At 44.3% G+C, this 26,510-nt stretch overlaps 2 protein-coding genes across 3 annotated transcripts in view; both read left to right on the forward strand.

The window, feature by feature from the left end:
* The window catches only part of myo15aa (myosin XVAa), a 30,783-nt gene extending 12,634 nt beyond the window's left edge, over positions 1–18,149 (forward strand). Inside the window, exons 25-63 of the mRNA XM_025005999.2 lie at positions 124–254; positions 546–641; positions 782–1,017; positions 1,550–1,740; positions 2,160–2,232; positions 2,416–2,607; positions 2,715–2,824; positions 3,575–3,669; positions 4,634–4,766; positions 6,147–6,211; positions 6,895–7,032; positions 7,124–7,181; positions 7,400–7,547; positions 8,499–8,592; positions 8,672–8,789; positions 8,930–9,045; positions 9,179–9,238; positions 9,593–9,668; positions 9,799–9,914; positions 10,056–10,174; positions 10,901–11,042; positions 11,156–11,267; positions 11,356–11,430; positions 11,535–11,737; positions 12,135–12,259; positions 12,359–12,422; positions 12,618–12,690; positions 12,830–12,903; positions 12,993–13,075; positions 13,155–13,285; positions 13,378–13,472; positions 13,839–13,916; positions 14,068–14,164; positions 14,238–14,398; positions 15,255–15,388; positions 15,629–15,762; positions 15,850–15,983; positions 17,107–17,247; positions 17,329–18,149. Coding sequence (XP_024861767.1) covers positions 124–254; positions 546–641; positions 782–1,017; positions 1,550–1,740; positions 2,160–2,232; positions 2,416–2,607; positions 2,715–2,824; positions 3,575–3,669; positions 4,634–4,766; positions 6,147–6,211; positions 6,895–7,032; positions 7,124–7,181; positions 7,400–7,547; positions 8,499–8,592; positions 8,672–8,789; positions 8,930–9,045; positions 9,179–9,238; positions 9,593–9,668; positions 9,799–9,914; positions 10,056–10,174; positions 10,901–11,042; positions 11,156–11,267; positions 11,356–11,430; positions 11,535–11,737; positions 12,135–12,259; positions 12,359–12,422; positions 12,618–12,690; positions 12,830–12,903; positions 12,993–13,075; positions 13,155–13,285; positions 13,378–13,472; positions 13,839–13,916; positions 14,068–14,164; positions 14,238–14,398; positions 15,255–15,388; positions 15,629–15,762; positions 15,850–15,983; positions 17,107–17,247; positions 17,329–17,430 — 4,523 coding nt within the window. The 3' untranslated portion in view covers positions 17,431–18,149. The remainder of the gene's footprint in view (positions 1–123; positions 255–545; positions 642–781; positions 1,018–1,549; positions 1,741–2,159; positions 2,233–2,415; positions 2,608–2,714; positions 2,825–3,574; positions 3,670–4,633; positions 4,767–6,146; positions 6,212–6,894; positions 7,033–7,123; positions 7,182–7,399; positions 7,548–8,498; positions 8,593–8,671; positions 8,790–8,929; positions 9,046–9,178; positions 9,239–9,592; positions 9,669–9,798; positions 9,915–10,055; positions 10,175–10,900; positions 11,043–11,155; positions 11,268–11,355; positions 11,431–11,534; positions 11,738–12,134; positions 12,260–12,358; positions 12,423–12,617; positions 12,691–12,829; positions 12,904–12,992; positions 13,076–13,154; positions 13,286–13,377; positions 13,473–13,838; positions 13,917–14,067; positions 14,165–14,237; positions 14,399–15,254; positions 15,389–15,628; positions 15,763–15,849; positions 15,984–17,106; positions 17,248–17,328) is intronic.
* Positions 18,150–18,707: 558 nt separating this feature from the next.
* The window catches only part of llgl1 (LLGL scribble cell polarity complex component 1), a 31,744-nt gene continuing 23,941 nt past the window's right edge, over positions 18,708–26,510 (forward strand). The window contains exons 1-2 of one of the 2 annotated variants that reach the window (XM_025006025.2): positions 18,708–19,022; positions 22,533–22,630. In XM_025006025.2, coding sequence (XP_024861793.1) covers positions 18,942–19,022; positions 22,533–22,630 — 179 coding nt within the window. In that variant the 5' untranslated portion in view covers positions 18,708–18,941. The remainder of the gene's footprint in view (positions 19,023–22,532; positions 22,631–26,510) is intronic. The other variant, XM_017416749.3, reaches the window with a different exon arrangement.

Genomic DNA, 26,510 nt, shown 5'->3' on the forward strand with positions numbered 1-26,510 from the left:
AAACCAAGTAGTGGAAATTAGGGGCCTTAATGGCATTTTTAAACAAGCCCAAAAATAACCTATCGTTACCCCGCAGTGGAGGCTAACCTTTTTGGTTCCTTTCTGGTCTTGGTGTTGCCTCAGTCAGGAGGGAGCTGCATGCAGACTGTTTGGCTCTGCTCCAGGCTCCTCACATCCAGGAAGAAGGTCAGCTCACTCTGCCTCTGGACATCAACAACTTCCCTTTCTACCGCTACGTACAGATCCACTTCAGGGTGAGACGTGCATCAACACACACACAGCGTAAAGCCCAGAGAGTAGCTCAAAACGCATCTTATACAACAGTCTGTATACTGTATAAGATGCAACATACAGAATGGGCCTTTTTCTTTGCTTATATCGACTACTTTTTGCCAATTTCTCAAGTTTCAAACTGGGGAAAAATTGTGAAAGAGCACCAACAAAACCCAAAGTTCTCCGACTGGGACATAAAACATTTGACAAACTGCTGGTATAGTTTCAATTATGCAGTTTAAAATAACTTTGTCAATCATTTGTTGCCGTAGGAGCCAAAGTTTGGACTGTTAATGGCCCCTCTGGAGTCCCCTCTGACCCGAGTGGAGGACGACATGACGACGGAGGCTTTGGAGCTTTTCAACATGGTAGAACGTCCTCTTCAGTAGCTTGTTTTCTTTTTTTTTTGCTACAACAAAACACAGCAAACAGTGTTAAGAACAAGCAGGATATTACAGAGGAACACCAGAATGAGTTGTAATTTTTACCTTTGCCCCGCCCTCTTCAGGTTCTGAGATTCATGGGGGACCCTCACCTGAATGGCGCCCAAGAGAACATGTTTGGGAACTACATCGTCCAAAGGGGTCTGTTGTCTCCGGGTTTACGGGACGAGATCCTGGCTCAGGTTGTCAACCAGGTTTGGAGGAACCCGAACGCCGACAACGCCGAGAGAGGCTGGCTCCTGCTGCTGGCCTGCGTGTGCAGCTTCGCCCCGTCTCCCAAGATGGAGAAATACCTGCTGAAGTGAGGAACCTGAATCCAAAAGATACACATTTTACGCTCTTATAAAATCTGTAACTAATGCTCAGTTGAGAGCTGTGGCAGTCAAACTGCTTTAATTTGTTTTTTAAACTTTGTGCTTTGTTTTGTTTTCACTGGATTCCTTTTTCCTTCAAATTGGTATTTTTGAGCAGGTTCGGCATTTTTACAGAGCCTGAAGACAACATCAAAACACTGCTCCTATACTAAATAGGACATCTCATAAGAAGATCACAATCTTACACATTTAGTGGTCTCTTTTTCAAACAACGAACTAAAGAATTTGCAGCTGCCTCATTTTGTGACCAATAAGACCAAAGTGGGCCTTCATGGCGCGTAAACAGATCGTTTTAGGCAAACGGTGACAAAAGGTGGAGAAAACCATGTAATTTTCTGAACATAATCAGGGATTAATCATTGCCAGTTTATTGCTGGTCTAATACATTACAAAATAACAAAAAAAAAAAATCTATAAATGAGCTTTAAAGTGGAGCCCGGTTTGATGTTTTCCCTCCAGGTTCGTGTCGGACCACTCTCCCGCGGGTTGCCAGGCGCTGCTGCAGCACCGACTCATCCAAGCCAATCAGAAGGTGCAGCTAAGCTCGGGCTCCGCCCCTGACACGGCACGGACCTACCCGCTGTCGCTGCTGGAGTGGACGGCCAATCGGAAAAAGGCCAACATGGTGCTGCACGTGCACTGTTTCGATGGTGAGGCGCCGTTTCAGGCGTATTATGTGGCTTTGTAGCAACCATTTTTAAATGTTCCCTTGGCTCTGTGGAAGTGTTATGAAGAGTTATTATCTCACCTGTTGTGGATAGCTCTTTGACTGGCCTCAGTTTGGAAAAAACAGAGTTGAATCCTGACAAAACTTTACTTATTTTTAAAAAAGAAGCAGAAAACGCTTTCAGATCAACTCTATGAGTGGGAACGTTCAAAGAAAAGCAGAGAGCAAAACGCCGACCTTTTATTTCGAGGGCTCAATTACAGCCTGATTACCTGATCATTGATTATTTATTGCTAGTCTGTATCAGGTAATGAGAGCTTGAGCTCACCCGGTCTTTAACGGTGGGTGTGCACGTTCTGAACAGTGTCCCTGAATTTCATCATTCCTGTTTTTTTTGTGCAGGAGGGTCCTTCCTGTGTCCAGTCCATTCTTGGACTAGTGGAGAGGATTTAGCAGGACACATCCTCCGTCACAGGTCAGAACGATCATTTATTATGTCTGCGTTTAGTCAAACTGAAAGGTTTCGAATGCCATAAAACCAATCTTTATCTTAGCCCGCTCTCAGTTAAATTTCAACACTTTTATTTATACGATATTTAGGTAGCTGCTGCTTTGAGCTCATCGTGCATGAGGATATTGTTTTGTTTTTTTTTTCTAGAGGGGTGTCTGACTGGTGGAGGGGGAGCTCCATTCTGATGAAGGAGCCGAGCCAGTGGGTGGAGTTGGCGGGTCACGACTACGTCCTGGACCTGATAGCGGACCTGGAGCTTCCCGTGGACTTCCCGAAGCAAAAGAGTTACTTCATCATCAGCACTGACAACCCGGCGAAAGTCAGAGCTAATGCCAGCCTGTCAGTGAGCGAAATCTACCCCCCTGCATCACGTATGTGGTAAAAAAAAAAAAACCCTGCCAAGGACAGTAGATCCTAATGTAGATTGTTCTCCTCTGCTCTCCCAGCACGTTGTTCGGAGGTGGTTTTGACTCAGATGAGGAGCTTCCTGCCTCCTCTCCTCTCAGCAGCAGACCAGCCTACAGTCTGCCCGACTCTGAAGGTTACTACAGCCACGGTACTAAACACAAACACAAATAAATGATACCACTGTGCTTTTACAAGTACCAGTCTATTTGCAGATTATGCAACTGCATTGTTTACGGTGCTGTCAGAACTTTTCTCAAATTGTATAAGTCAGCAGTTTTAACATACAGACGCTTAAATTTAAAAAAACTTTTGAACATATATTCCTAAAATTAGAAAGCATTTCTTTGGGGTTTATTCAGCTGTGGAAAAAAACTTGGCTTGTTTTTAAAAAATTTGCTTTCAGACTTGTATCAAAATTGGTAAAACCCTAAAAGCACAAGTGTGCACGCTTAGGATGGATCCTCGATGTTTACAGCCATGACATTATCAAACACCTACATTAGATATACAAATAACACAAAGACCCACAGTTAAGCACGGAGATGGGACCATCTTGGTATGGGACTCCTTGCTACAGCTGAAATCAATCATTTTGACAGTGTGACTATTATCTTCTTCATTTATTTCATTTCTTGCCATTTTGAAGACAAATGCAATTGCCTCAGCGGTTAATTATTCCCAGCAAGATTAAAGTCATCCGCATGAGTCAGACCCAAAATATTTCTTTGGATTTAAAGGAGGCATTTGAAAGCTCTAAGACAAAACAACCAAACGGTCACTCTGTAGTTTTCGAATGGATCTGTCTTTAAAGCTGCCATAGTCTTCAGCTCAGAAAGAGGAGAATGTTCCAGTTCCTGTGTAAACGCTGCTCATGCCCCGGCTGTTTGTCTGTTCCCAGCTGAGTCCGACGGGTTCAGCGACGGTCAGACCCAGAGAGGGATGGACCGGTACCTGGACAGCCTGTTTGAACCGGTGCTGTCCGACAGCGGCGCTGTGAGTGCTCACACTGATTCACTGGAGTTTTAAAAGCCCTTTCTGTTTTGTTTTTGGGGAAAAGAAGCTTCATTGTTGCACTAACAGGCCAGATACACTACATGAATTATAACCTTTTGTGCATATCATGCATATTATGTGTATATGAGTACACAGGCTGATACGTACTGTGTTTAATAGTGCCAGTCAGTTAATTAGTTTTTAAGTTCTGCACTATTGGTTGTATTTCATCGCAAAAAAAGGGATTTATACATTAGTTTTTAGTTCGTGTTCTGCCATGTCAGAGTGAATGGAAGTGGGTGTTGATGGAGGGTTGGAACAAGTGATCCGCCTCCTCGGTCTGCGTATGAATGGAGAGGGGCAAGAAGGATGATTGGGTTACCAAATGACCTACCGTATTAGACCGTAACAGCAGGCAGCTTGCGTTTAACACCACGGACGTGTTGACTTTAGCAGTGGGCGTGTGAGGCACGTTAAACGAACATGTGAAACAGGACAGAAGCACCTGTTAACGAGACTCAACGTGGAGCGCATCCAACTTGAGATAAATCAAGATCTTGGAGCATCCGGACTGCAGGTGTTGTGTTCTTTGTCTCTGATTCTTTGGTTTTAACATCAACCTTCCTTTAGAAAAAGAGAACTGTAGTTGTGTGACCATTTTTACTTTAATTTCCTTTTGATAACATTGGATCTGTTTCCCTATTTGTTGACTTGTCATGTCTTTGCGACGGAGCCTCACCTACAGTGTTTATGGTACTTCCTGGAGGGTATTCAGTTCCTGCAGCTCTGCTTACTCCCCTAGAAAGGGTCTGAATGAACAGCGCTACACCTCCTCCGTGCTCTCCCAGTTTGTTTTCCTCCAGTTGTGTTCTTTACGTGCTTTTAAACTGCCGGCTCTCGACGCCTGCAGCCGTCCCTTTCTGTTTTGCTGAATCTCCATTCTTTGGTCGCCTCTGCCTGCCAGAACACCGAAAGGACAGGGTTGTCGGCGAGAATGAAGGGAGGAGGAGGCATAGGCGTCGCAGGAGGAGGACGAGGAGAGGGGCAGGGTTACACACCTTCCAGCCGGCCCTATCCACCAGGAATACACCCCGGAGGTAAAACTCTCAATGTGGGATTGCTTCAAGTAATGCCCAAAGGCTGTGCAGACACCTGCTTTTCTTTAGGTTTTATTTTCCATTAATTATTGTCATTTTCTTTCAACTTACTCCATTTACTTCTTTCTATTGCTCTGTGTTACATAAATTATTTAGTTTTATCTAAGTGGGACCTAAATCTTCAGCCGTACTTTGAGTTTCTTTCTCATTTTAGAGCTCAGGGTCAGTGTCGATTGCATTAAAACAAAGATTATTGAAGTATTTTTGTGTCGTTAGCTATATTGGACTTTTCAGGGCTGTCATTTGAAGACTCAGGCATGCAGTTCATCAGCTTTTATCTGCTGTTTAGAAGCGGTAATGAGCACTGTGGCTCGATAAATAATGCACGAACAGCCATTCATTGTAACCGTAGAGGTCTTTACCCAATCGGCATTTATCATTTCTGAGTTTTTTCATGAATTTATTATTTCTACTATTTCTCTCACAATTATCTGGTTACTTTGAGTCGACTTGTGCTGAAAAGTGCTATATAAATAAATGTACCTACCTACTTTGCTCCTTTTGTCTTGCATGTTTCATGGAAGTACCCCTTTGTTGCGTGTTAGAGGTCATTTGTTCAACTCAAATCTCCACATTATATCTTTAAAATGTGGATACTTCCTTAAACGGTGTATTTCTGGTGTTAGGTCCGTTAAAAGAGCAGTAAAAACACACAGGTGAGACTATTTTTGATTTGAACTTTGTTCCCTAATCGCTGCTTAAGCTGTGCCAGTGTTGCCGGTAGCAGGAGGAATGATGCCCCCCATCCCGACTATGCCAGTCCCTTCCCACCACTATCACCACGAACAGCACCAACAACAAGAGCAGGAACAACCAGAACCACCACCGCCGCCGCAGCAGCCGGAACCGCAACCACAACCACAGTACCACCAATACAACCGGCCCCAACACCCCTACAGCCAGCAGACTTCCTCTCCAACCCCTCCTGCCACTCGGGCAACACCCACTCCTTCGCCCTCTCGCACCCCTGCCGCTAAGCCCACAGCTGCCCCTCCGGCTGACAGAAACGCCACCCCGCCCCACGCCGGCGTTGTCCCAAGTGTGCCGGGCGTGCCCTCCCTCCCAACCATGCCTGCAGTTCCAGGCTTACCTGTGATGGCAGGTGTGCCAGGTACAAGAAGAGAGTTTGTGCAGTGGAGTTTCCCCGGCATGCGTGGCCCAAAGCGAGCGGGCATGGTGGGCTTTTAAAGTGTGCGTTTTTTTGTAAACCACAGGACTTTGCCGTGTTTTAAGCAGTGGACTAAAGGGTGTGCTTGCTGTTGTTTCCTTATGCATCATTTTAATGCAGTTGTCTAACAAATGTTTGTTTTTTCCCCTCAGGATTGGAGCAGACGGTACTGACTCAAGAGCAACAGGCCATCATCAACCAGCAAGCTATCATTCTGGTGTGGTATTCTTTTTTCTCAACAACTATAATTTTAGTGCAACTGTTATTAAATTCAGATAAAAAAAATAAAAAAAACTTCAACATTAGGTATTAAAACACAAATAATCACAACAGTGGTCACATTAGCTTGTATTTAACATGCAAAAACTGAGTTTTTTTGTTTTTGCCTGAAAGGCAGGTGATCATCTAACTGCTTCTGTCTGTGTTTGTCTGTCTGTTAGCAAAATATCTTGTCAACCACTGGCCGAATTTCAATGAAACTTTAAAAAAAGTAATCATTGGATGTACGTCTACGACAAATTAGCTTTTGAAGTCAACCAAATTCGAGATGGCTGCCACAGATAATCTACTTAGACAAACACAAAAATGGCTATAACTCAGCCGGTTTTATAGAGGATGAGCTACAATTGGGTGTGGAAGTTGCTGAGAGTCATCCCCAACACATGTTGTAAGCACTGACAGATCGAGCAAGATCTTCGTTTTAAACTTTGGTATGCAAGGCAGCAGACGATAACCTTTATTTCAAGCAATGCTAGTTTTAGTTCTTTAAGCTCCATTAGTTATTACCTTTTCAGTTTTATATCAAAATGATGGAATAGATAAAAGGTACACAGTAAGACAAGCTGTAACTGTGGTTTGGATATGCTTCACGTTCTGCATGTCTCTGTTTTTGCGCTGCAGGCTCAGCAGATGACCATGCAGGCCATTGCCATCCAGCAGCAGATGTTGTCCTCTTTCCCGCCTGTTGCTCCTGCTCCCCAGTCCCCACCCTCGCAACATCACACACACGTCCCGCCGCGGTCACACACACCCAGTCCTGTGAGTAAACGCGCATCGTGGTTTGACGATGCATTTCGACCCAAAACATCGCATTTCAGCGTTGTCACTTTTTTTTTTGGTTTTCCTGCAGACCAAAGAGAGCAACGAGTCGCACAAACAAAGCCCCTCCAGCGCTCAGCGGAAAACGAGTAGGCCTTGGATTTGTTTCATGGTGTATTTATTTGCAATGAAAGCTGAAGATGCCGTAATTTAGCTTTGAATTCAGATGCATCAAATCAAAACTCTGGAATAAAGTCATTACTTTAACTGGTTAGCCCAGTGCCTACATGCGTACAGGCTTATGAGTGGAGAACCCTAACATTTCAAGTTTATGTTTGCTTGAACTAAAATAAGTTATTGATATCAGGTCCAACACGCGGACCCCCTCCGGAAGATGTGGTTCGATCCAGTGTGAGTAACGTGGAGCGCACTGACCCAAGCCACGACATCAAAGACATCATCAAACAGCACCAGCCTACAGGCACAACATCTTCGAGTGGGTCTCCCACTCAGAGGTAACACAAACACACAGCTCCTTTATCTAAAAGACTCAAAATGTTACCAAGAATATGTTTCCGTGGGCAAATATGTCTTCCAGCTCCTCTGTTTGTACACTGAACTCATGTAATTAATCAGAATGACATTTTTGTCTAAAGAAACAAGTGGGCTAGAGCAAAACATTTTGTTTAGCCAACTTTGTATTGAAAAGAAAATAACTGGTGATATACGGGTCTCAAACTTATTTTGGTTCTTCACACTGGATGACAACCTCACGATGATATAAAAAATCAGCCAGAATAAGGTCGGTCGGCTCCCCGTTAGTCGTGAAAGAGCACGATAGGCCCATGATAGTTTGCACAAAGGTTCTGTAGTGAGATCATGGTGGTTTATTATCATGAAACCAATGCAACAGGGGCCTGGGTGGAGTCTCTGGGTGGCAGCAAATGACAGGACACCAGTGATTAGTGGTGACACCAAATCCATGACACGGAGTATGCACGCGTCTGCATGGCTTGGTCGTCAAGATATTGAAGCAGGACTGGCCACGCTAACCTCTTGCCTAAGCTCTGACCTCAGCATCATGTTAGCAATGGGGTGATCTTCTTGTTTTATTTTGAAAAGGTCCAGGAGAGTTGCACCAGGGCTGACCCGGGGCACGGTGCGAATCTTGGGCGTATCGACATGAGAGTGTGTTGCTCACAAGTAGAGTGTGGCGAGGTCAAAGAGCAGCATCTCTAGGACTTTGGTGAAAAAAAGCAGTGACAAATTTATTTTGGGAGTACTAAGAAGGGAACAGAGTCTCTGCTTTCACAGTGAAGAATTGCTGCAATCCAGCCATGTTCTATTAGCTTGTGATGAAGGCTGGATTAAGGTGTTTGCTGTATATCCGGCTCTTGTATTAGTCATCCATTTCAATGCAGTTGATAATAATGATGCATCTACAGTAATTATTTTGACCCGTCTAGGAAAAGTGATGGAAAGAAGTTTGGGAAGAAAGCCGACCCTCACGACGAAGCTATGGAGATCCTTAAAGATCAAATGGCGAACCCACCGCAACCGGTAAAGCCCCAGACCTCGCGCAAACACGCACAGACAGGGTAAAGTTTTATCTGACTGCTCTTAAAAAAAAAAATCTCAGTCTCAGAAGAAGCCTCAGCCTTCCCAGCGTAAAGACGACGGGGTTAAAGTCGCCAAAGCAGCCAAGCCGCGAGCCGCAGGACCAAGCAGCTCCAACTTAACACCGACCCCTCCTCCAGGTGAACTGGTCTTCTCAGTTTTTATCAATAAACCCCAAAACCGACTGAAATCATCGGGCACATTTCACACAAGGCATTCATCTTCAGTGTGACCTCGTTGGTGTGTGTGTGTGTGTGTGTGTGTGTGTGTGTGTATCCAGTTTCCAGAGATTTGCCAGTAGAAGAAGAGATTATTCAGACTCAGCTCCACAGCAGAACCAGCGATGAGTATTACACCTACTCTAATGTCCCCTGGAAACTCTTCATGAGGAAGGAGGTGGGCATCGAATCATGTGTTATTTCACTGCAGGAAGTTTGCAATGAGGGGTGAAGGTTTGAACATTACGTTGGTGTGACCTTACTTGAATAAACGCTTCTTTAACTCACCTGTAGTTTTTTGCTGTTTGCAGGTTTTTTACCCAAAAGAGACTTTGAACAATCCTCTGATTCTTGACCTCATCTTCAGACAGGTTGGTTCAGAATAGTCTGTGAATATTCCCATAAAGTTTTTCTTTTTAGGTCCCGGATAATTGATTTCCCGCTTTCCATTGAATGTCTGAATAGGGTAAAGATTTAACTGGATCACAACTTATCGGTTAATGATAATAATCATTACGCTGCAACCTTGTTTTTACAAACAGTTTGGGTTTCTGGTGTTACATAAATAGATTTTTAATAGTTTTGAAATCATTTAATCCTAAATTGTATTTAGGAGCAGCATCTACACCTGTTCTGGCCTTCTAGCTCTTCTTTTAACAACAGTAAAAGCTTTCTTCTTGTCTATCAGATTTGTTCACATTATTGGATGTGAATATCTTTTGCAGGTTGTACACGACACCTTCTGCGAGGCCTGCGTCCGCATCAGCCAGGAGGAGAGGCAGAAGATGAAAGCCTTGTTTGGTATGAAAATAAAAATAAAAAATAAAAAAATGAGCACACATCCTTGTACTAAAGAGGCAAAGATTTGCTCTTCATGTAGGTGGTGGTGATAACTTTTAAAACTCATCCTTTTTTCCCCCCTCTTTGACAGCGGAGAACAAAGTGGATCAGTCATCGGGAGCACACGACGAGAACCTGAAGAAGAAAGTGGTGGCCATGGCCAAAGACTCATGGGAGATCTACTTCTCCCGTCTCTTCCCGGCCTCTGTGAGTTTGAAAGTTTAACCTCAACATTATTCCTCCAAGGCAGCCTTCCTCCTCCTGTTGACCTGTATGAGTTTAAGCCTTCAGTTATGTGTATTGTTTAGTGTGTGTGTGTGTGTGTGTTTGTGTGTGTGTGTGTTTCAGGGCAGCGTGGGAACAGGCGTACAGGTGTTGTCTGTGTCTCATAATGGGATCAAACTGCTGAAGCTGGTAAAGAGCAGCTCTACGGCTTCAGACTACTTCAGAGTGCTGAGGCCTTACAGGTGATCATCACGGAAAATACTACTAATAAAGTAATCACGTAGAAAACAACATTTGTGCATTTTGAAAGGATCGTACTTACAGAGTGTTCTTGTGTTTGTTGATTTTCTTTGATTATTTGGCATTTTGTCTCAAACTTTGTTACAGTTCAGTTGGGAAAAATGCATTTTTCCCTACGTAGCTTTGTTTTGAATTTTCTGGAAACGATTAGAAAAATGGTCAGATTTAAACTCTATTTAACCAAACTGAGGTTCTTCAAAGAGCTACAACAGGTAAGATATTAGGTGTTCGTTACCTTTCCACTGAACCCCAGTTCAACAGATATAAACTAATGCTTTAGGTTTTTCACAGAGCAGATATATTTCATAGAAGCGAGATTTTACTTTAATTTCAAGGTTCGTAACTAGGAGAGTAAAGAAAAGCCACATCAGAGAAAAATATAATCACAGACTGTGTACTAATGCTGCATGAACTCACCTTCCTGCCCACACTTTTGTATATAAAACTCTTCTCCTTCAGTTGTTTCAGTTTCCTGCTCTAAAGGAACAACAAAAGGAAGCACAGATGTTTTTTTGTTAGCATGCAGAGGATGCTACCAATTCTTTGCATCATTTGCAACTAAGATACTTTTGAATAGTTTCATTAAGTCCTTTAAAAGAGGCCGTTCGATTGCTTTGATCTTTGACAATAAGCTCAGTTCCTGGTTTGACATTGGACTTCCTGTGCAGCTACTCGGACATCCTGTTCTTGTCCGTCCCATCTAAGAACATGCTGGAGTTCAACCTGACCAACGAGAAGCTGATCCTGTTCTCAGCCAAGGCCCCGCAGGTCAAACACATGATCGATCACTTCCTCACGGAGCTCAAGAAGGTCAGAAACTCTTTGGGACATTTTTCTTTGTGCACACGTGTGAATGAAATGGACGAGGGACTTTACAATCTTTTTCTACTCGATCACAAGTAAACTTACTCTTTTTTTATCAGGACTCTGAGTACGTGGTGGCAGTGAGGAATTACATCACTGACAGCAGGACTCAGCTCAGCTTCCACAAAGGGGACATCATCAGACTGCAGCGCATGGACGGGATGGAGTCTGGTGAGACACGCTGCAGACATGCCGAGGCGTTTCACCGCAATATCTCTGCTTTCTGCTTCTGTGAACCTGTCTGTGTCTTAATGTTCAGGCAAACAGTACGGCTGCATCGTGAGAAAGAAGGTCATGCTGCTGGAGGAGGTGAAGAGGGACACGCCTGAGTTTGGTGGGTGTGGCACGACTCTTTCTTTACTGTGCCTCTGTTCGCATCTATACGTCTCAACAACTGCCCATACTGCCTCCGCTGTCGTCGTGTGTGTCCACAAACAGGCTGGAGGTTCGGGGCTGTGTTCGGAAAATCCGGAGCCTTTCCCAGTGAATACGTTCGTCCCGTGGCTGCTCCGGACTTCCTGGCTCTGCCCGCCGAGCGCGTGGAGCCTCGGGACAGGCAGGGCCGAGTGGCTGCGTCGGCTGCCGTCGCCGTAGCGTTGGGCTCTGCCGTGGCTGCTCACGAGCTCGACCTCTCCACAGAGGTGCAAATGGCTGAGATGTGTTCTCCCCACATCATCATACAGCTGCATATATTACACAGAAAGCAGCTAGAAGCACTCAGAGAGCGCAAACCTCCGCCAAGGACACAGCGTGATTAGAAAATAGTGAGATGCGGATCATAATCTGGATCTGCACCAAATTTTAATCCGTTGTTTTTTGTGACAACCCCAACATTTCCGGAAGATTCCCTCCAAATCTGTTCATTAGTTTGTACGTGATCGTTGGTTTGTTTGTCTGTCTGTTAGCAAAGGACACAACAGAAAACAGAGCCTCCTTGGCGGAGGTAACAACGAAACATACATGCAGACTACGTACTTTTAATATTTTACCCCAGTGTTAATCTTTTGTAGGTAACTGCACTGTTTTTGTGTGCATCAGGCTGTGAATGAGACGTACGGGGACAGCTGGAGTGTCGAGCTGAACGACCTGTCTCTGCAGAGCAATCAGTATCTCATGACGGAGTTCGCCAAGAAGTACTTCCGAGAGGCACAGAGGAACAGGAGGTCAGCCGGGCGCGCACTCGCACGAGCCAAGCTTAAAATAATGCCATAATGTGTTAATTCACTGTGTGTGTGTGTGTGTGTGTGTTTTTCCCTTCGCAGTGAACAGAAAGCCAAAAAGGGGAAAGAGGGCAGGGACCCTGCTGATATGGTCAAATTCTCAAAGGTGACTGGCGTATATTCCACCTTAAAGTGCAATCGCAAAACAATATAGTCATCTTTAGATTCCCGCGTGATGAATTTCTTGATTCAGTCTTGTTTTTTTTTCCTCAATATCCAGGTTTGCAAACCTGCAAACATACTTATTCTTTGTCCGGGATCCAGCCAACACATTTCTTTCCTGTTTTTTTTTAATCTCTAGTCCCCGCTCCACGAATCTCTGATCGACTTCTCGGACAGCGGGATGAACAGAGTAGCTGCGGACATCTTCTTAGGTAACAGAGCACTGATACGATGTGACAAATATAAAAGGATGAGAGAAGATGATGGTAGAGACCACCTGTTTTTTGTTACTTTACCTCCTGCCGTGAACCGTCTGGCTCCATTTATTAGTAACTATCTGTTTTTGTCCAGCTATAATGAAGTTCATGGGAGACTTCCCGATGAAAGGTCAGACAGAGCAGGACCTCGTGGCTACTATCCTGAAGGTAAGCGGAGTTTCCACAGCAACAAACTCACGACAAACAGGATTTTCTGTGTATTTTTCTGTGCATCCACTCCGTGTCGATAAATCTAGTTAAGCGGTGACCACGGTCTGATGAAGGACGAAGCCTACTGCCAAGTGATAAAGCAGGTCACAGCCAACACCAGCTCCAAACCGTAAGGCTTTCCGGTTCATGTGGCGTTGAGGTGATGCGGGAGGATTGAATGTGGAGTTCATTGGTGTGTTTTCGCGCAGGGAAAGCTGCCAGAAAGGATGGAGGCTGATGTACATCCTCACAGCTTTCCACCGCTGCTCTGACGTCATGAAGCCGTTCCTGCTGAGGTTCATGCAGGACGCCTGCGACAGCCCCGGGATGCCGTACCAAGGTACCCAATCGGCCAATTAGATCTGTCGCCGGCCAGCAGCCGTTTATAATTCTGTATCAACGTGCTTACTGGCTGCTGCTCTTTACTGGCAGGTATTGCCAAGGCGTGTGAGCAGAATCTGAAGAGGACTTTCCAATATGGTGGACGTGTTCAGTACCCCAACAACATGGAGCTCAAAGCCATGCTGGTTATTTGTTAATTCACTTATTCTATGTTGGATTTAGGTCTTGACAGAGGGGAAAATATACATAAACTGAAAACAATTTGCAACCAGACCTAATGTTTACTCTGATACTATTATTAATTCATTCATTAAAGAAGCACTAATCAAAACTTGCTCATAAATAAAACACACAGCAAAAAATTAATTTTAATTTAATTGACATACGTGGTAATATTGTCAATCTTTTTGTTCTTTTTTTGTACAGTAGACAAACTTGGTATGCCTTTTTAAGAAATGATTTATAATGTGGCGATCTGACGCCCCCCGCGGTGAATCTGATGCGCCGTCGGAAGCGGCCGCTCAGTCGTTTGATTGGTTGTCTGTGTGCAGGCTGGGCGGAGCTCCAAGAGACAGCTTTTCCTGCTCCCGGGTGGGATCGAGAGGCACTTGAAAATCAAGACCTGCTCTGTAAGTGGCAGCTCACTCACCAATAGAACTGGATAAGATAAGCGTCACAGTAGGACCTCGTAGATAAAACAACTTCTAGTAGTTTCTACATCTAAAACAGCAAATAACACGTAATGTTGTTGAAGTAGTGACAAACAACCTTTAATGCCAGGTTGCTTTGGATGCCATTGAAGAGCTTTGCTTGGAGATGGGACTCCAGAGGTTGGAGGCGTTGGAGGAATACGCCGTCTTTCTGGTCACACACAGAGGTAATATGGGAAGCGTTAAACACTTCTCGAGGTCAAGACAAATAGACGAAACCTGAACTGCTCCCCTGTGTAGGTCAGAATGTGCGTCCCCTGAACAAGTGTGAGTACATCCTTGACATCGCTACGGAGGCCGAGCCGGTGGACGCCAACTACAGCTTTTGGTTCAGGAGAGTCGTCTGGAGCCTGGCTCTGAAACTGGACAACGAGCTCTACGTCACCATGCACTATAACCAGGTACAATGAACATGAAGGCATTTTGGAGGTTCTGGAGTGTAGGTGCTGCGACATCTTCTGGTGGATGGCAGAGGATTTGCATGTCCCGTTTATAAGGGACAGTCTGGTCACTTTTGAAGTGATGTTTTGTCAAATAGTTATCAGTACTGACATCAGTCATAGAGCATGGAGTACGGAATAAAGGTACAGAGGTTTCATGTTAGCTAACTCACAATAAAGAGCCTTCATTAGCCTAGCCTGGATGAAAACTTTGCCCTTTCCTCCATACTCCCTGCTCCGTGACTGATGCCACAGCTAATAAGGTACTAACTATGACCAGATTAATGTTTTAAGACAGCTCTAATTTTTAAAAATCCACACCAGTCCTTGCAAACGCCATTTTATGACCCCTTACACCGCCGTCGGTTTTGCATTATGTTGCTGTTCCAGCAGAAATATTATGATACAGTTACTTGCTGCTCGTCAGTCACCACAGAACTGCGTGTAAATATTGCAATACTGATGGCGAGGTTTAGAAAATAACGTTTGCCCGAGCAGCCATGGAACGTTTATTATTTGTAGTTTTAAGGCACAGAAATTCACTTGGATTTTGGAGCGTCCCAGACTAGCCGTTAGCTTGTCAGTCCGGTCAGGATTAAGCTTCATTTCTCCATACGGAGGTCAGTCAAAGAGCTGTCTAAAACAGGTAAAGATATCAATTGTTCCTAACATTTCCAATGGACCCCCTGTCGCTTTCTTGTACAACTTTTCCTACCCAAATTTACACCACTCCCCCAATATTAAACCACTACGGGGTGTAGTATTTCTACAGTGCTTCACGCAGCTGAAGTGCTGTCCGGTGCTGGATATTTTCCAGGTGCTGCCTGACTACCTGAAGGCCCTGCTGAGCGTGGTTCCTCAGGGGAAGCCCAGTGATCAGCACATGCAGCAGATTGCAAGGCTGGCAGCTTTGCAGCACCGTGCCAAGGACTCCATCTACCTCCCCACTCTGTAAATATATGCTCCAACTTTTCTTTGAAACCTTTGTCTGTAGCGTGCCACACAAACACGAATCCTTTCCTTTTTATATAAACCAAATCACATACATGCACATATCTATGGACACGGTTCCATCTTTGCTTCTTACTGATTACATAAAACACCCGCTAAGTTTTAAATGTGTAATATAATGTTAGTTTGCTGTCTTCAGTTATACCAGGCTTGTGTCTTACCGTGTGTGTGTGTGTTTAGCCGGGAGGTGCAGGAGTGTGTCCCCTCACCGTTCTACAGCAAACAGGGCTCACAGGTGTGGCTGAACATGATAACCCAGCACATGCAGCACGTCCAGCCTTTGAACCCGCACCAGGCCCGTGCCCAGTTCCTCGGTAAGCTAGCCGCACTTTGTGGACACGCGCGTGAAAGCTTGATGGGGTTGGCGCGGACGACGTACCATTTTGTGCATTTTAATGCAGGCCTGGTGAGTGCCTTCGCCATGTTCGGCTCCTCGTTCTTCTACATCCAGAGCTTGAGCTCCGCCTCCATCAGCGCCCCGTGCATCCTGGCTGTTAATCTGAACGGACTGCACTTTCTTAACAAGGACACTCACGTACGTCTCACACACACACACACACACACACACACACACACACACACACACACACACACACACACACACACACACACACAATATTTATGTTTGCATAAATTGCTATAATATTTTTAAGGTTGGAGTTGTCTTAATAAGACAGCAATACAATTTGGTCTTAGCCTTAGCTTTTAATCTGGTCAGAAATAGTTTTGAAATTTAAAAAATAAATTCTTAAACCTTTTTTTGTCATGATTGTTGCAACACATACAGACAGTCTACAAAATATTAAAGTTTATTTACAAACCTTTTCCAAAAAGAAAAACATTTGAGATGTCTTCAAATCTTTCAAAAACATTGTTCTCTTTGAAATCTGCTTCTGAATACTCGCTCCATTTTTTTCTCCTTATTCTACTTTTAACATTTAATTTGCATTTTTCTGTTTTCAGCAAACATTTTGCTGCTTTTAGCTATTTTTTCCCCCAACTTTTAGCCTTTAGCTACCCTATTGATACTTTCACTATTAGCCAGCCTATGGTACTTTTAGTTTTTAGCTAACCTTTAGCTGCTTTTAACTCTTGTTTAGCTACTTTTAGATTTTAGCAAGACTTTGGTACTTTAGCTTTTAGTTACCCTTTTGCAGCATTTACCTTTTAGCTAGTTGTTTGCTGCCATTCACTAGCATTTTGCTACTTTTAGCTAGTATTTTGCTGTTTCTAACTCGCCCTTTGCAACTTTTAGCTTTCCAGTAGCATTCTGCTTCTTTTAGCTTTGAACTATAGTTGTGCTAATTTTAGCTTTTTGAACTTTTTCAGCAACATTCAGCAAAGTCGTTCAGCCCTCAGCTGTTAAACTGTAGTTTAATTCACACAAAAGGCAGTTTCTGTAATTAGCATTTAACTGCCTTATAGCAAAGCTTTGTGGGTCATAACCTTTGCCTTAAACCATTTAGGGTTAAAATGTTTCACTAAATGACATAAAAACAAGGTATTTGGCTCCCTCTGCTGGTTAAGATGTGTGTCTGTTCGCTTTCTTATCTCAATACAGCAAACCACACACCAGAGGAAAAAAGCTGTTTTGAGTTATCCAGTGTGTTTCTGGTGGATGTTTATTCATGAGCGTGTTCTTATGTGTTAATGATTAGGAGGCCATGGTGCGATTCCCTCTGAAGGAGGTCCAGTCGACTCGTACCCAGAGACCGACTTCAGGCTCCAGCTACCCCTACGTGGAGATCATGATCGGAGACCTGCTCAACCAGCGGATCACACAGCTGCAGCTGGAACAGGTGTGTGTGTGTGTGTGTGTTAAAGAGCTAACCATGAGCGGTGGGCCGGTAATCTGACCTCGGTGCCTGTGTGCTCCGCAGGGCCTGGAGCTGTGCCGGGTCATCGCCATGCACATGGAGAACATGCTGTCGGTCCGAGAAAAGAGACTCACCCTGCCACCCAGCGAAATCACCCTTCTATAGCACAACCGTCTGACATGTTACACACAGTTTAAATGCTTCTGAGTGCACTGGATCTACCTCTGCTTTTTAAAAATAGGATATTTTGAAATTTGATGGCGGTGTTCTGGTGATTCTGTAGGAAAAGCACCTAACTGATCAAGCGATGTCTTTGTCCACTGATTTTTATGGCACAGAAAATGTACCTGAAGTGAGTTGCACCAAACTACATGTTTTGTAGAGAAATATTTTGGATTCTGCCTGCCATAGTTTTACAGAATGACACACTGACTATAATTGTTCAGTCTGCTTTTTATATTTGTCACTGCGGGGATGATTTTCTTTAGCTACGACCCTTGTGCAACATTTTTTAAAACTAAAGTGAACGTGGTTTTGAATGGAGGAGGGCCTGTAATAGTTGCACTGGCTGTTTTCAAAACTAGCCTCGCAAAACAAATGTAGAAGAGCTTCCCGTGTTTACGTGAAGCTGCGTTATCATAAAAAAACACAAACCATAGGAAGTCACCGTTAGTTGGATTCCTTTTTTTTTTCTTTGCCATGAAATCGAGGAAAGCGTATAGACACATAAAGTTTGAAGCCACGTCTAAACTAAACAGTTTGCACGAAGTTAATGTGTCTTTATACAAAGCAAATTTTGTAAATGCACTGCACCTTTTCATATTAAAATGAACTATATGCATGTGAATAATGATGCACAATAAAGTTTATAATATAACCTGCAATGGAAGGTGAATGAACTGTTTTTTACCCCTCCATACAACTAGAGGATTAATGCCATTTACAATCTGCAAAAGCATTAAAGACAAAGGTAAAGTTCAGTACAGAAAATAGAGGACAAAAACACAACATACAGAAAAAACAACAAAACAAATACTTTGTGGTCATTTCACGTGCTCATGATTCATGACATTAGTTAACTTTAGCTTTTCAGTTTTTTTTTAACTCTGTATCTTTTCGTATCAAATTAACAAAAACGAGAAACTATTCCAAGAAAGGTTTAAAAATCAGGTGAAGAAGTTAGCTTGTTTTTCTTTATTAGCTCTCATTGGCTAGTTATCTCGTGGTTGTTTGTTTTGTTGTTGTTGACCTACCGTTCGTATCTGGCGATACAGGATTCTCTCGTTGGACCGCCCGTTCGGTGTGTCCCGTGCCTCGAAACGAGCGCCTCCTCCCGGAGCCCTGAGTCGTGTGGGCGTTACCGAGCGGTTTCCTCGCAGATTTCTTTGCGCCCATTGGTTAAGAATAACGGGGTTCGCGTAAAGAAAAAAAAAAGAAAAAGAAAGGGGCTGTGGTCAAACCCACCGCGACCTAAACAGCTCCAGGAGGGAGAGAGGGAAGAGGAGAGCGCGGTCTCCGCAGCCGAAGCTGCAGCTGTAGCTCCGCTTTCCCAGCCTTTATGGGCTAGCCCGTTAGCTAGCTTAGCATCGTCCGCCTTGCGCCCAGCCGACAACTCCGGGACTCTGTCCGCCCTCACCGCCCCGGTTTGTTCCCAGCCCCGCTGCCCGGCTTTCAAGATGATGAAGTTCAGGTTCCGTCGGCAGGGCACCGACCCGCAGCGGGAGAGGATAAAACAGGAGCTTTTCGCTTTCAACAAGGTAAAGTAACGGGAGAGGAGGAGGGCAGGGAGAGACGGACGGAGGGACGGAGGGACGGAGGGAGGGGGGTTTCCTTATTTTCTGCCGCTCCCCGAAAACTAAACGAGTCTGCTTTCTTCCCCCCCACACCCAGAAACGGGGCACTGTGAGGTTTGAAATGGAGATGTAATAGCTGTGATTAATCCGTGTTACTGTTTCTGTCCCGGAACCGGTGTTGTGTCGAAAAAAGTACCCCCCTCCTCCCCCTCACACACACACACCCGAGAGAAGGTGCTGCTGATTGATAACCAGGACGTGTTAGTTTGTTTGGCGGGGTGTCCACAGGCCCACCGAACTACTTCACGGAGCAAATACAGCTTTAATGAACCACTGACCACTTCTGTCACCGACTGGGCTGATGGCTTCACAGATAGAGGAAATTAATTTGAAATAATACGTGCTGTCTCAGCAGATTTAGCCCCCCCCCCCGCCATGTTTAATTAGCCCCCATATCTCATTGTTTAATTCAGACTGTGGCAGCCTCTTTTTTTTCCCCACCCAGGCTGGTCTAAACACAACTTGTCTGTCTTGTAATGTCTCTGGGAGGGGAAACTACTTCTGTCAAAGATTTGTCAGAATGTGTTGATGATCCTCCCAGCTGCAGGTAATCCCTTATTTCCATGTTTTTTTCCCTCTCCCCTGGATGCAATGCAACCTTTCTAACAGGGGTTTTGGACTCCACACGCTTGCATCATGCGGAGGCGAAGCCTTGAACCCGTGTTAGGATGGGGACGGCTGTCCAAACACTGCATGTCGAAAGGACTGGATTTGTCCCACGCCCACACACGGGATGAAATGGGTTAACTCTGTGGAAAAGAGTGGCGCAAATGTGCTGTGCAGCTTGGTGATTTGGACATCCTCTTCCCCACTGTTATTAAAACCATTAACTTGTGATTAGAAAGTCTTAAGGTTGCTACATCTGTCTGCGTCGCCAAGGCGGGCGACTGGGTGTTTTGTCTGTTAGCGAAATATCTCACGCACCACTGGGTGGATTTTAACGAAACTCTCAGAAAAGGATCGCCAGATGCACGTCTACAACTCATTAACTACTAAAGGCGATGCGTCTCAAGGTGGCCGCCATAGCCGACTGAGCCTGGAAAACGCAACACTGGCTGCAACTGGATCAGTTTCACGAACGTGGAGCTAGAATCTGGTGTGGTAGTAGCTGAGTCCTCTTCAACACGTACTCTGAGCGCTGCACTTTTTTTTTTTTTTGCATTAAAAACTTTAGCATCAACTGAGGTTCAACCCCGTTTGTCTGTTAGCAAAGTATCTCACGAGCCAGTGGGCAAATTTATATGAATCCTTCAGAGAGCAACCATTGGATGTACGCCTACAGCTGATTGGCTTTTAGAGGGAGCCCGATTCAAGATGACCACTACTGCTAATTGACCTTATCCGACACATAAATGGCATTTTCTGACATGAGACGATCGCAGTCACAAACTCTGGCGCCAAAGGCCGCAGGCGACGTGCGCTCCTTCTTTAAGGAATGCTAGGCTTTTTATTGGGAACGTAAATCCCAAAGTTTGCAAGCGCCAAAAGCGTATTTGACGTGGAGATGGACGATGATCACATTTGTGGCGTGACGTTTCCTGCGACGAGAGTCACGGCCTGGCTCCAAGTGATGATGCACGCAATAGGGAGGAGGGTGCTTTTCTGAGAGGAGTGACAAATGAGGAGTCACGGCTCTGAAGACACAGATCGGTCAGCGCCGTTACAGCAGCCGCGATTGCTTAATGAGGACGCTTTCTGCTTCACGTGCTCCCTCCTCCACTGCTCCCGTCGGTCGGTCTGTTCTCGGTTTGCTCGTCTGCGTGATGGAGCTGCAGGTGGTATGGATATTAGCGCAGAGGCAGTCATTGAGGAGCCTCATCTGCTATTCTTTTCGCTTTGTAAACAAAAGCAATTTTCCTTTTTTTTTTTTTTTCTTCCCACAACAGCCTTTTTGCATCACATCCTGCTTCCTCTGAGCTCCACCTCCTGGCACCTCTCTGGTGGATTTCCAGCTGTGTGTGTGTAGCTCCAGGGAAAGTCTGGACCACCTTGTCTCGCACGTTACCCAGAACATCTACAGTCTCTCCCCAATTCAAGACGACCGCCACAGCTAACCGACCTTAACAAAACTAAACAATAATGGCTCTAATTTCGCCAATTTTGCAGATATTGAGCTAAAATTTGGCGTGTTGGTAGCTGAGAGTCATTCCCAACAGATACTCTGAGTACTAAGAGATCACGCAAGATCTGTTCTTAAAACTCTGCCATTACCTTTTGGAGTCAGCTGTCTGTCTTTTAGCAAAATAGCTCCTGAACCAGTGGATGGATTTAATGGAAACTTTCATAAAGCATTCATTAGATGTGCATCTACAACTGATTTACTTTTAGAGTCAGCCCTATTCAAGATGACCGCCAAAGCTAATCAATATTAGCTCACACAAAAGTGACTTTAATTTTGTCAATTTTACACGCATTGAGCTGAAACTTGGTGTGGTAGTGGCTGAGAATAGTCCTGAACACATACTTCAGTCCCTAACAGATCACACTAAATCTCGCAGTATTGCCTGAGCTTGTACATACGGTCGTTTTCGGGATTTGATCCAAACAGCTACAACTCTTGTCATTTCTCATTCTAAGAGGATCTTAGTTTAAAACTCTGGTATGAAAGGCGGCGGACCGTAAGCATTCCTTCAAGGAATGCAATTAAGTTTTTATGATATTGCTATTTTCTTGATTGTTTTTAAAGACACACATTCCATCACGTTAAACTGGGAGTCTGAATTATTGCTCGATTAAATGCCGTTGATAGTAGTTATGTGTGTGTGAGTGGTGAGACACCTTGGCAGTGTGTGCTCAGGTTGACTGACTCTGGTGTGTTGTGTTAAAGTCCAGGGTTTGTTTGTTTTGTTGGAACAACACACTTCCTTTTTTTTACCGTTTGGTACCAGCTGTGGCGTCTGTCACAGAGGTGGTCTGTCTACAGGAAGCTTACTTTGATGTCTGTGTGTGTATGTGTGTGTGTGTGTGTACAATCAGTCTGACACATTAAAGACAGACTGAGTTGATCTTTTACCACACGTCAGAGTTCCAACAAAAAAAAAAAAATTGACACTCCATTTCCCCCCCCCCCCTTTGTTGCTTTAAATGATTTTCCAGCTGTTAGCTGTTGCCTGACATGGGCAGGAGTAAAACCTGTGAACTGTTATTCTTTTTTAACAAGGCCTCTAGAGCGTTGCAATAAAACAGTGCTGCTTACTATTAAAAAAAAAAAAAACAACTTTCTCCTAATTTTATTAAGGGAGTCGTCCCTTTTAGACGCCTTGGTGACCACGCAGTCTGCTGTATAACCAGACCGAGCTTTTAAATAAAACTGGGTGCTAGAATATTTGTAGTTTTTTGTTGTTGCCATCTGTTAAATCTTTCCCCCCCATTTGTTTCGCTCACGCTTCTTCTCTGCCCTGTTTTTCCTCACAGACTGTGGGCCACGGGTTCCCCCATCAGCCCAGCGCTCTGGCCTTTGACCCCAAGCTGCAGCTGATGGCCATCGGCACGAAGTCGGGAGCCATTAAAATGTATCCTTTAGTCACAGGTGAGCCGCTGTGTTGAACAGGATCATCTCTGAAACCATCAAAACCATAGAAAGTGTTTTTTTTTCTTTTGCTGTCAGTTTGCATCCTTCTTGTTGCTTCTCTGTTATTATAAAGCTAAGGAACCACTCTCTCCTTTTAAACGTAACCGAGCTAAGTTCTGTGTTAGCCAGCAACACTGCTAACCTCTCTGGGTCTGACGGCGTTTCGTTGTTTTTTTCTTTTTTTGTTTTTTTTTTCCGAGCGATGAGGAAATGCCGAGCAGTTGGGACTGCAGAGGAGCTGTTTATATAACATGGGTCCGGTGGGGCTCGGAGCTGCTCTGTGTGGGATCTCTGTGGGAAGTTGTGCTGTCTGCATCACAAGAGGTCACATTTTTTTCTTTACCCAGTTACTCGCTAAACTGAATAAACGGATGAATAGATTTACAGTATTTAGGTTCTTTCACATGTTCAAAAAACCCCAAAACAACTACAGTCACTTATACCAAAGAAGACCAGACACAGTATATGACATCAGTGGTTTTAAAGCCGTAAAATTAGACACATATTAATCAAACACTAATAACCCTCTTAAATCTATGAAGTTCTCCTAAATAAATAAAATTAACAAAAGTAGGAAGGCTATTCACAACATGAGAAATTACTTCCATTATATTAAAGTAAACATTTGTTAAATTTAAAAGATTATAACAAGCCCTATATGTGATTTCTAATAGCTGTTTGTTTTATATGCTTTCCTTTAACTTTAATAGTATTACAACTATGTCTTTGATCAAGCGTAGTGCTATTACTGAGACTGTCCTTTGAAGGTTTTATCAGCTCAGCCTTTCAGTGTAAAAGTGTGGAAGAAATGCTAAAATCTGGAGAAACCTTTCCATTCCTACTTGTCACACTGAAATGGAAAGAAAGCTTAAATTAAACACTGTTGGGGAATGATTGTTTTCCCCTTTTTTGGATGCTCAAAATCCCATAAAAGCGTTTCTTTTTATGAATCTAGAAAGAATCTGACCTCTGACCCTGGCGCAGGCAGCGCAGGAGTGTCTGAGTAACTTGGGATAAGCTGATGTGGAGCAGTTGTGGGAATAAGTGTTGGTTTGGTTTGTCAGATGCACGGCAGCAAAACTATAATTTGGCTCGGGGTTTTCAGCCGTGTCAGACGCTCCGCCAACTTGGAGGCTCCTGACAACGTGACTCGTCCTCGTCCGTCCTCTCTCAGGCAGCCGGCTCTGTCATGCCTTCAGAGCGAGGAGAAAGGCTCTGCTGTGTTTTATTTTTTGTTTACCGCTCAGACAGCTGAGCTTCTGCTCGGAGCACGATCGTCCCTACCAAAATAAAAGCCCCTGGCATTTCGAGTTACAAGTCTGGCACAGTTGTCTTAACATGTTTCTTCTATATCCGGCATGTTTTCCTCTGTGTGACCTGCTGTGGAGGGAGGGGGAAGTGATTCATCACAACAAACATGCCGGTGTCCAGATCCAAAACTGTATTCGTAGCAGCTGTGTGCGATTATGTAGTCCGAACGCATTTATGTGCGCGCGAGGAAGGAGGCCTGTGTTACGTGCAGATGGATCAGGCGAGAGAATCGACTCTTTTAGATGCTGCTTTAAGAGAGCAGAGAGGGAGAGAGAGACAGGGAGGCTGGTGGTACCAGGCACTCACCCCGGAGAGAGAGAGAGATGGAGATAAACAGAGGCAGTAAAAACAGGGGAGTATGAAAGAACGCCACCACGCATCTACTCTGACTTTACAACTGTTCTATATCATAAAACTAACTTCGCATAACTTGTAAAACAAAGATATAATCCGAGAAAGTACCTAAAAAGTTTTTAGGTAGGCATTCAGTAGCTATAAAACAGCTACTGTAGTAAGGATGGGGAACATCTTTATACCCATCACTGGCATATTATTGAACTCGCTGTATGCTGTGCAAATGTTCAAATGTTCTAGGTTTTTTTTTTTTTTTTAAAAAGCAGGAAGACTGACAAAATAAGCAACACAACAAGTTAACTCGGTCATAATCTAGGGTGAACTTAAGGACGTTGTGCAAAGTTGAACAGCCTATTTTTGGTGGGGAAGTAAACCAATCATGCAGAATCAGTGGGTTATATTTCTATAGGCTATAAAAAGCCTCTGACATTTTGCAAGTTCATAAGTGTACACGCTAACGCATAGAAGGTAAAAGCTGGAAATCACTGCAAACCTCCCTGATGTAAACATAAATCGGCTTTAGAGACACGATGCAATAAATAAAGTTTGATATTTAGTGATGCTTTCATTAAAAGTGTGTATTGTGGTGTGTTAGAACAAAGTGAGCAGGTTCTATCTGCACACAGCAGAGTTTCCTCTCCACACGCTGCAGCGCTGCGTTTTTACAATAGTCCAGACCGTATAAATCAAACTGACCATAAAGCCGGCTTTTTGCCTCTTTTATGGTCACCATATTTTCTCCGACGTGCCTGCAAGGGCGGCGGGACATCGAGCAGGACTCGGTTGGTTTCTGTTAGCTGTCACTAAATCCTACGCACTGTGTCTTTAAGTTGCCAAGCGCTTGTTGTGCTCGCTGTAATTAACCCCGTGGAGCTGTTGTCTGAGATGGTAATGTCTGGTTGCAAAGCATACCGTCCTGCTGAAAGCTGTAATTTATAGACGCTGCGCAGGTGAATGGAGAACTGGGAGTGCGGTGACATTAGCGTGACTCGACGTGTGGAGCTTCCATACACAAACACTGTCATTGGATGTGCATCTACTGCTGCTGATCAATCAGTCGAGCACCTTATTGGTTCTCAAACTCGTGGCTCAGGACTTGATAGTAGATATCAAATTAAAAAAAAAAGAAAAAGGTTATTCATGAAGAATAAAATGTGCTTTTGATTGTCAAAATATGGAATTTTGACCTTTTTGAACCTTTAAATATTGACGTAATACTTTTGTTTTTATTTTTTATATCAAATTTAAAAAAAAAAGATGAGACAGAAAAATTTTTATGCTCAATGTAAACATCTGAGTGAACCCGCTGCTGTTACACTTCTGAATCGACGCAGAAAGTAGTCACAGGACTGAGTTGGCAAGTAGGGTGGAAGTTGGAACAATGCTGCTGTCTGTCACCGGCTCTGTGACGTCTGCTTCTTTTGTTGAAGCACACGCGATTGTGGAAGATGGCCAGCTTCATCGGTACGTTTCTGAACGACCAGAGGCGGTTTGAAGCTCGTCTTTGCCGAGCCGTGTTGTGAAAAGGCTTACTGACTCGTTTTATCTGAGGCAAACCTGCTGGAGCAGCGCACACCAGCAGCCTTCGGAGCCAGTGGTGTGATCCAGCTCTCTTCACCGGTGTCTGAGCCGTGTGTGGAGTCAAGCTGTTGAACTGGAAAGCTACAAAGAGGAGTGGCAAATCATTTTGAACTTCTGTTTTCTGTCCTGGGATGCTTTGTTCCTATCGTCTTGTTTTCTGCTTTATCTCCTCATTCGCTCATTCCTTTTCTCCTCGTCTCCCTCTCAGTGTTTATAAAGTCAGAGTCATATTACGCCCTGGGAGTCTTTGCTTTAACCTCAAACTGGGCTCAACAGATGGAGGGAGACATTGTTCTTTTTTCTTCTTTTCCCCCCTTTTGTTGACGTGTGTGTATGTTGAAGGGGATCATGTGTGGAGGTGGAGGGGGGGTCTTCAGCAGTCTGTCTTCTGTCCTGGAATGCATGTTGCGCTGCCCTGGGTTAACCTCCCTCTGTGTGTGTGTGTGGATTGGGTGAGTACGAGCTTTGTTGCGGAGTCTAGTCTTAATAAAGGGGGCTTTTTAAATGGTTTCCAAGACGACCAGTCCAGTTGCCTAGGATGAGAAGTGCTTGCAGCCCGGAAGATTTCTAAACTC

The sequence above is a fragment of the Kryptolebias marmoratus genome, linkage group LG12 (genome assembly GCF_001649575.2).
Source record: "Kryptolebias marmoratus isolate JLee-2015 linkage group LG12, ASM164957v2, whole genome shotgun sequence".
In the NCBI taxonomy this organism is placed as follows: domain Eukaryota; kingdom Metazoa; phylum Chordata; class Actinopteri; order Cyprinodontiformes; family Rivulidae; genus Kryptolebias; species Kryptolebias marmoratus.